Source organism: Chlorocebus sabaeus, chromosome 11 (assembly GCF_047675955.1).
Source record: "Chlorocebus sabaeus isolate Y175 chromosome 11, mChlSab1.0.hap1, whole genome shotgun sequence".
Lineage (NCBI taxonomy): Eukaryota > Metazoa > Chordata > Mammalia > Primates > Cercopithecidae > Chlorocebus > Chlorocebus sabaeus.
In genome coordinates, this window is record NC_132914.1 from 51,597,068 (window position 1) to 51,606,014 (window position 8,947).

General features: G+C 55.3%; 1 protein-coding gene across 1 annotated transcript; it reads left to right on the forward strand.

Annotated features, from left to right (window-relative positions):
- Positions 1–4,254: 4,254 nt before the first annotated feature.
- Positions 4,255–8,291, forward strand: HOXC12 (homeobox C12). The gene is made up of 2 exons (XM_008003486.3): positions 4,255–4,885; positions 5,672–8,291. Exons 1-2 carry the CDS (start codon positions 4,282–4,284, stop codon positions 5,908–5,910), a joined length of 843 nt encoding a protein of 280 aa, XP_008001677.1. The 5' UTR covers positions 4,255–4,281; the 3' UTR covers positions 5,911–8,291.
- Positions 8,292–8,947: the final 656 nt, after the last annotated feature.

Below are 8,947 nucleotides of genomic sequence, written 5' to 3' on the forward strand. Positions count from 1 at the left end.
AAAAGACAAAACGGGGGAAGGTGGTCCATTTAGGGATGCTCATATTGGGGTGGAGAGATGGCCTCCCAGATGTCCTTGCCTGGGGGCTCTCACCTCCCCCGCATTTTCTGAGAGGCAATCGGGCTGGGATCTTTTGGAGACAGAGGACTAGAGAAGCCGAGGGAAAACTGGAGGAGGTAGGGGCTCCGTTGGCCCCAGACTACTTGCCGGAGCCTAAAAGCCTGACTGGGCTCTGTCCTCCAGGCTGCAAATCCCTAGAAAGCAGCACCTGGGGAAGGGATTTCCCAATCTGTTCCTTACCTCCCGGGCACCCGCAGGGAGGGCTGGGAGCCAGGTGGGCTCCAACCCCTGAAGGAGCTTGGAAACCACGAAATAAGAGACTGAGCTCCCTACTCTACCCCCTACCCTTGTTTGAACCCCACAAAAGTCAGGTCCCAAACCCAAGTTGCCCCAAAGAGGCAAGACAGAGAGGGCTACAGAGTTGGGGGGGCAGGCCCTCCCACTCAGCCCCCCTTTCATCTTCCCTTCCCTCCGCCGGCCAAACCCCTGCTCACACCCATTCTGGGGCTGAGGCCCGGCCTAATTTGCATACAAGGCAGAACCGCTTTCTGCAAACTAGACAGTGACCTTGAACTGGGCTCCTGCGGCCTCTGGACAGACCATGGGTAAGGCAGTACTGCGCGGAATCACTCCCGACCATGGGTCGGCGGGGGAGCCAGAACGCAGTCGCTCACAGCCGATTCCCCGCGGCCTAAACCTCCAGCAGCCGCGTTGCCTCTGCCACCAGAATCAGCGTAGATTTTATAATTAACTCCTTTCGCCGGGCTCAGCCGCAGTGGAGGCTGCTAGGATGCAGGAGGGATGGAGGCACAGAGAAGGTGTGAGAGAGGCGGCGTTGCATCCAGCTGGAGGAAGAGCTGAGGGACGCAGGCTGCTGTGGTCTTCAAGGAAAACCTTGGACCGCATCCTTGCCTTCAGCTTTAATTAACCCCGAGTTAATGAGCGAGGCTTAGTCGAGCCTGGCCAGCTGCGGCGGGAGCCAGTGGCCCAGGGGCCAGTAGGCAGGCCACCGCTCTAGCCTTGTGATTTGATAAATGTGAGGGAGAGTTCGCACCAATCGCTCCGCGGTTCGGGTGCCTCGGCCCGACCTCGTATAGTTTTGCGCGTGGTCAGCGAAATGTCGGCGGGTTAAGCCCGGCTGGACACGGCTGCCCCAACGCCTTGGGCTGCGAGTCCCTCCCAGTCTCCTCACCCAGCCCCAGCCTGCTACCCGCGAGCAGCTCTCGCCGAGGCTGGATTTAGAATTGAAGGGTCTCACCCGAGCCTCCCGCCGGTCCCGGGGACCCAGGTTGGGAGCGGCATTTTTGTCTGAGCCCGATTAAAAAACGGGTGCCTGAGCTGCGTGTGTCGCGGGTTTCCTTAACCGCAAACGGAGCCTCGGTGGTGCACCGGAAGGCTGGACGCTTGGATTACCTGGGTCCTTGCCAGGGTCCTGAAAACCCCTAGGTTCCCAGTGGGTCTCAGGGAGCAGGACACTAGGGATGCGAATTTTGCTAGTGGTTGTCGGCAGCTCTCCTTGAGAGGAATCAGGGTCAGCTACAGAGAAGGAAGAGGGGTTTGTGCGTGCTTCTTTGCCCGCAGAGTCCAAAACCTGGGGGAAATAGCCCCCTTTGAAGGAGCTAAATCAGGCTAGAAGAAATGCATGTCTGGAAGAAGGAAGCCTTCACCCAATCTTCATTTCTCCTGTGTTGCATCCGCCGCCCTGTGGCCACTGCTCCTCGCGCTCAGCGGCCTGGCTCGGGAGGGCAGCGAGCAGAGCTCCCGGCCTGGGATTTGCCTGCTGGGGTGGAGGGAATGGGGAGAGGCTGAGATCTTCCTCTCGGGGTCTCTTTTCTAGGAGAATGGAATTATCTAGGAAGGGAAAAGAGAACGAGGAGAATACTCCACCCCACAAAGGGTGGTGATTATTTGGCAAAGTCCAGCTCGGCATCCCTCACACCAACAATAGCGGCTGAGCGCAGAGGCCTGGAGAGCCTGGGCGGAGACCTAGCTGCCCGCACGATGTTCTGATTGAAATCAGCAGCAATATTAAAGTCACACCCTGTTTACCTTTATGACCAAAATAACCCTCAAATAAAATGTTTTTTAAAAACTGAAATTTCAATGGCGCTCATCAATACGGCTCGAGAAGGGGAAATAAGATGTTACAGATGCTGTGACCTGGAATTTGCAGCTGAGGGATGTTCTTCTCCGCAGCCTCGCAGTCCCTTATCAATTAGGCACAAAAAGGCCAATCCAGGCTGAGTCTCCTGCTCATTCCTTGGCGCCACCGGCTCTAACCGAAGGTGACCGCTTCGGGTTTGCAGCCCATAGCTTGCCCTAAGTTCCGACAAGTGGGCCTAACACGGGGCGGCTTCTGGGGGCGGGAGGGGCCAGGCCAGGCCGGGCAGCTAGGCGAGCAGGGGCGGGGAAGGGGAACCGGCCCTGCAGGGCGAGGGGCAGGCACCGAGCTGCGAGCTTCGAAATGCTCCAGGCAGGGCGGCGCCCGCGGGGACACATTTCTGTTGGAGTGAGCAGCTACGGTTTGGGATATGAAATCGCCCGGGGAGCGGTGGAATTCAAAGAATCTGCGTTTCTCTCTGCCGCGTCCTGCAGAGAAGAGAGGGGAGGGAGAGGAAAAAAAAGGGAGAATCTTCTCTGCTTGGGTCTGCTTTTGTAGCTTCGGTTTATTCTCAGGCTTTCTCTGATATTTAACTTTCACCTAAATGGGTTTCTTTTGCGTTCTCTCTGACTCTCTGTCTCCAATTTTCTTTCAATCTTCTGGTATTTTTTCGTATTTAGACGTTTACTGAACTATTTATCCAACCCTGTATTACTTAAGCCGTGCATTGGTTAGGAGTTCGAAAAATCACATGGAAATTCGAGTGTTTTCTCTATTAGACCCCAAAAGGATACATCTGGTTTGGGGGAGTTTTATTTTGTCTTTCTTTTTAATCCGCTTGGCTGTGTTCTGTGGACCTAGTTGAGATCGGATTGTGGTTTTGCAGATGTTGATTATCTCACCAATAGCCAGCATTGCTTCTCGGCCTTCTCTGGAGGGAGCTTCTGAGTTTTCACCATAAATATAATTTCACCCCCCAACAAGATAATTCTTCAAGGTTTTTTCCCCTCAATCCCAGCCCCCTCAGGAGGCAACCTATTGCGGGCCTCTGCACTGCTATCTGATGGTCCCAGGAGAAGGCCGGGCCGGGTCTGGGGTGCGGGTGTCTCCTCCGCAGTGAGAATTAGGCCCCTGTCAGGCCAGTTAAGCCCTGTTAGGGGGTCCAAAGATTTCCGCTGCAAAGACTCCAGGAGGCCCCCAGAAGCTCCTCAGTCCCCCGGAAATGACAGCAGAAGAGTAGTTCTAGCCCCCAGATTTTCAGGAGCAGGCAGGCAGGTCCATGCGGAGCTAGGCACCTCCTTTTGCTGCATTCTCTGCCTCTCTTCCGCATCCTTCCTCTAGCCGTGAGTGGAGGTGTGAGGCTGGGTGGCTCCCGGTTCCAGCGGAAAACCCGGCATTATCAGTTATCCTTGAGTACTGGGGAAGAAGACTCCAAATGTCTCTACAAATTCCTGAGGATAAAGAGCTGATAAAGAAGCGTGCAGCAGCAGCTGGGGCTGGGAGAGATAACGGCAGGGAAACCTGTCCTTACCCCCACTTCGCCTCTACTGTAAATAAACCCCGAGCCAAAGGGCTCATCCGTCTCCTTAAACAGCCAGTAAACTTTATATGACACAATATCTAATAGTAATTTATTGGGGAGATATTGTAAATTCCAACGGTTTTAGTTAATAAAGAAACTAATTAAAGAGGGACGAGCTGTGCTTGGCCAGCTGTTGGCGATAAGATAATACATGGGGGTGGGGGTGCAGGTTATAGGGGTGTATATATGCGGACATTTTTTTGGTGTGTGTATGTTTTTTTTCCCTCTTGCTCCGTGTTGGGCAATTGCTTTACTTTCTGCGTTAGATTGTACATATATATATATATATTTTTTTTTTTTTATCAGAATTCAGCAAATAAATCTGCCCCCGCCCTTTGTTCCCCCACTAACCCCCAGGATTGGGGAAGGGGGAAGTTGGAGTTGGTGCGGGATGGTAGGGGGGATCCGTTGTCCCCACCCCTCCCCCTGGCGGCTGCGCCCACGTGAGCGGGGCGGCCAATGGGTGGCCGGTGCAGGTTTAACTATGTTTAATGTCAGATAGCAATAAAGTAGAAGCTGCCGGTCGGGCCCCGCGGAAATGGGCGAGCATAATCTCCTGAATCCCGGGTTTGTGGGGCCTCTGGTAAACATCCACACGGGAGACACCTTCTACTTTCCCAACTTTCGCGCGTCCGGGGCGCAGCTTCCCGGGCTTCCTTCGTTGTCCTACCCACGCCGCGACAACGTATGCTCCCTGCCCTGGCCGTCGGCGGAGCCGTGCAATGGCTACCCGCAGCCCTACCTCGGCAGCCCAGTGTCTCTCAACCCTCCCTTCGGCCGCACGTGCGAGCTGGCGCGCGTGGAGGACAGCAAGGGTTACTACCGCGAGCCGTGCGCCGAGGGTGGCGGCGGGGGCCTGAAGCGTGAGGAGCGCGGGCGCGACCCGGGAGCCGGGCCCGGGGCAGCGCTGCTCCCGCTGGAGCCGTCGGGGCCGCCTGCGCTCGGCTTCAAGTACGACTACGCGGCGGGCGGTGGCGGTGGCGACGGCGGCGCAGGACCCCCGCACGACCCGCCCTCCTGCCAGTCGCTGGAATCCGACTCCAGTTCGTCCCTGCTCAACGAGGGCAACAAGGGCGCCGGCGCAGGCGACCCCGGCAGCTTGGTATCGCCGTTGAACCCCGGCGGCGGGCTCTCTGCCAGCGGTAAGGACCCCGGCCACTCACGCGGCGGATTCAAACCTGACATCTTACTAGGGCGGGCAGAGCAGGACTGAGCTAGGGACGCCTGGGGTAACAGAATGTGTGGCGAGGAAGAGCTTCTTTTAAAATGAAGTGCGGGTGGGGGGAGCCTATAAACATGTAAATACCCCCATAAAATAACTAGAGAGAGTTCCTTTTTCGTCCGCCCGCGGCAGGAGGCGGCAGGGATTCCGGAGTGAGGGGATCCTGACGGGGACTCCCCAGGCCTGGGAGTGAGGAGGTAGGGACAGAAAGCCTGGCTCTAGTTCTCCCAGGCGCCTCTCCCTCCACCTTCCCACAGACCCCCATTACTTACATTTCAAAAGAAATGCCAGTGGACAAATTTACTCTGCCACTCGCCCATGTCTGTTCTAACGGATCCGGGATCCAATCCTGAAGAATGTGAGAGGAATGGACCAGGAAATAGGGAAGAAGAAAATTGGGGAGAGGTTTGGGGAGAAAGAAGGGGCAGGGACATAGAAGGGTCATGAATACTGCAGCAGGAGGTAGGGTTGAGGAGGTAAGGGCAAGGAATGAAAGAAAAAAAGAGTAAAGAAGGTGGGGGAGTTGGTGGGGATGTGGGTCTGGGTAGAAGAGGGGATTCAGATGACTGGCGGCAAGCAGAAGGCAGAGAAGGGGCCTGGAGTCCAGGCGTGAGGCCAAGGTGAAAGGGTCTGGGGAAGGGCCGAGGGCACTGGACTGGTCACCCTTTGATCCTCTGGCCAACCCCTGCCATTCATCTCCACCCAGGCGCGCCCTGGTACCCGATCCACAGCCGCTCTCGGAAGAAGCGCAAGCCCTATTCGAAGTTGCAACTGGCAGAGCTGGAGGGCGAGTTTCTGGTCAACGAGTTCATCACACGCCAGCGCCGGAGGGAACTCTCAGACCGCTTGAATCTTAGTGACCAGCAGGTCAAGATCTGGTTTCAGAACCGGAGAATGAAAAAGAAAAGACTTCTGTTGAGGGAGCAAGCTCTCTCCTTCTTTTAGCGGGCAGGACACGGGCGCCAGCCCCAGACTGAGCCTGTCCCTGGCAAAGAGCAAAAGAGGGGGCCGCCTAGAACACAGTCCCCGCTTAGAACGCCAGGCGTCTCTGGCTGGCCCTCCCTGGACATCCTCTTGTCTGTTTTGTTCGTGGTTCCCTCCCATACACACCCAAAACACCCTGACAGGTTCCAGAGAGAAGGGAAGAAACCTAGCCAGGGAGAGCCGAAGCCCGCGGCTGCCGGCGGTTGGCAGGGCCAGGAAGGCTGAGGTGCTACGGGCTGGTTTATTTGAGGCGGGACTGAGGCGCTGCACCTCCGCTGAGGATCTGGAGAAGCCGCGGCCCAGATGTCCCCTTCCTCTACTTCCCTTCCGTGGTCTTAATTCTCTTTGCCTGCAGGAGCAGACAGCAGGGCCAGTGGAACCAAGGCACCCCGACCTCACAGTCGGTGGGGTTAGAAGAGGCTGGGAGTAGACAGGAGGGTGGAGGGTCAGCAGAGAGAGCTGAGGGGGTCAGGTGGCTCTGGCAGGGCTGGAGGAAGTGGGGAATCAAGGAGGAAGTGTGGTTTGTGAGAAAATGATCAGCAAGACCCAGAGCCTGCTTGGGTCTGGGTTCCCCAGGACATCCAGTGGGCTGAAGCTTGGGCGTTTGGCTGGCCGCGCTGTGGACAAGGATTATCAGCCTTATGTTCCCTCTAGGACCAGAACAGTGTCCTGATCCCCAGCCCTCTCCTGAGCCCCCTGCCCGCACTGGGCGAACGTCTGTTCACAGGTGTGCTGCCATCCACTGTTTCGTTGCCTGCGGCGGCTGCGGACCTCATGCAGCAAGCAGGGACCTGAGAGCCCAGAGGACACAGCCTCAGGTTCAGTAGCCACCCCAGAGGTCCCCACCTGGCTCTCCAGAAAGAAAGTCCAAGTGGCTGTAGATGGGGCTACAGAGCACCACACTGATTGGCCGGGCGAGTTTCTGGCAGCCGCAGCGGAAGCCTCTGATTCTCCCTTCCCGGCTGGCGTTCATGGTCATGGCCGATGGAGGCTGGACCAGAGTAATTTATGAGGCGGGAGGAGAATTCTTCCCTTAAAGGGGCTACCAGCCATTGAGGCCCCACTCAGCCCGTTTCCCAGGCCGGTGACAATGAAGGAGGGGGGTGCTGCAGCCCCCCACCCAACTCCCTTCTCTCTTTTCCCCGCCCACCCCTCCAACATTGCCCTTTGTCTTCAGACTGGCTGCCTCTGCCTCCTGGCCCGCAAACCTCCACAGCCTAGCACATGGACCAGAGCAGAGGGAGGGGCGCAGCCCTAGAACCCATTGTAGGTCTGAGAATGGCTTCTCTGAGTGGGAAGGCCTTTCATCCAGACTCCTTCAGACCCCAGCCCCAGTCCAGTAGATGCTGGGCTGGCTTCAGAGAAAGGAGCAGTGAGAGAACCATCAACCTTTCTGCACTTCATTTTTATCCTTCTCCCCAAGTGTCCCCCAGCCTCCCATCTGCTGTCCTGCCCTTTCCAGGAGAAAGAGGGGTGAGAAGCAGGACACTGATGGGAATTAACTGCAGCCTGGACAGTGTGAAACTGGCCTGCTGACTTGGAGTGTTTCCCATATGGGGAGAGTCTCCTCTAACAAACTCTCCAAGGGCAATCCACCGAGCTTTTTACTCTCCCACCAGCACAGAGCTTCTGTACAGGGAGAGGCAAAGGCAAACATATACACACAGCTGAGCCCAGCACAGCACAGGGCCCACCTGACCCTCCCTAGTGCACTTGCAAGCAGGCAGCCTCATAGTCCCCACATGGCCCAGCAGAGTGGATATACAATCACATGCCTCCATCCCCCGCTGGATATCTGACACCTGACAATTTCCCAGCCACACATACTTGTTTCACCCATGTACCAGTTCCCCCAAATTACCACTACTCCAGCTGTCTGCAGTCTCCTGTGGGCTTCCCCTGGGCATGAAGCATTCCCCACCTTGCCTGGTCACCCACTGTACCCCCTTTATGCAGCCCTTCCTGTGACCTCTGGGCTCTAGGGTGCTGGATTTGAGCTCTACCACTCCAAACTAACCTGATTCCCAACCTAATAGAGAAGAGAGACCAGAACACTCCAAAAGGAGTGAGGGGACAAAGATATGCAATATTCTCTTTCCATGTGCTTTAAACTTGACTTCTGTGAGCTTCTCTGTCAATCTGTGTCTTGTTCTCTGTGTCTGTCGCTGGTACCTAGTGTAGTCCCCGTGGATAGTTGCCCTTCCCCTAGCTGCCTCCCTAGCTCTCTGTGGTGTACTCTTCTATTCAAACATCTGTCTTTAGCACGTTTTCCCTTTATATAGTCCTTGTACAGAGTTGTTTCATCATATTAATATTGATAATAATAATAATTAAAACATGAATTATGATTATGTGATTTTTTGAAAACAAAAGTTCTACCCCAAAATAATGGGAGTCCCAGCCTCCTAGCTGTCCTCCACTCTATTTTCTCCAGCTCAGGTGAATAATAAAAATAATAAATATATAATAATAATACAGGAAGAGTGGTTGCAGGGGCAACAAAAAATGTATAAGCAACCAAGATCTGTTGATGAGCTACCATCTCCAGTCCCAAGCAATTATAGCAGAGAGAAAATTGGGCGGTAGTAGACTTGGGGGAGGAGAGGGAGCTTTGAGGAGTCATGAGGCTATAAAAATAATGTGGACAGCCTAAAGGAGGTTGAAACTAGCTTCAGAAAAGGAGGTCTGTGCTGCAGGAACTTGACAAATAGAAGCTGGGATAGGGGCACTGGTGATCTGAGCTGGATACTGGGGCAGTGAGAGTAACCCATAATCCAGGGGCTGAGATGGAGTGGGGTTGGTGGGCCTAGAGCTTCAACCCTATGATCTTAATCTTGTGGCTTCACTCTGAGATGACACTGTGTATTGCAAGATGTTGAGAGGGGGCTAAAGATCCCTTGGAACTGGCAAAATAGGCTCCACCTTTTGAAGCCAGCGACTCTCTCCAGGCCATGCCAGAGGTAAACCCAGGCCCAGGCCAGTAGTAGAGTCCAGATGT

Bases quoted from the DNA above. Each gene is read 5' to 3' on its own strand.
- HOXC12 (XM_008003486.3), top strand. From the start codon at position 4,282: ATGGGCGAGCATAATCTCCTGAATCCCGGGTTTGTGGGGCCTCTGGTA. The intron at 4,886-5,671 runs GTAAGGACCCCG...ATCTCCACCCAG, and splicing joins CGGCGGGCTCTCTGCCAGCG to GCGCGCCCTGGTACCCGATC.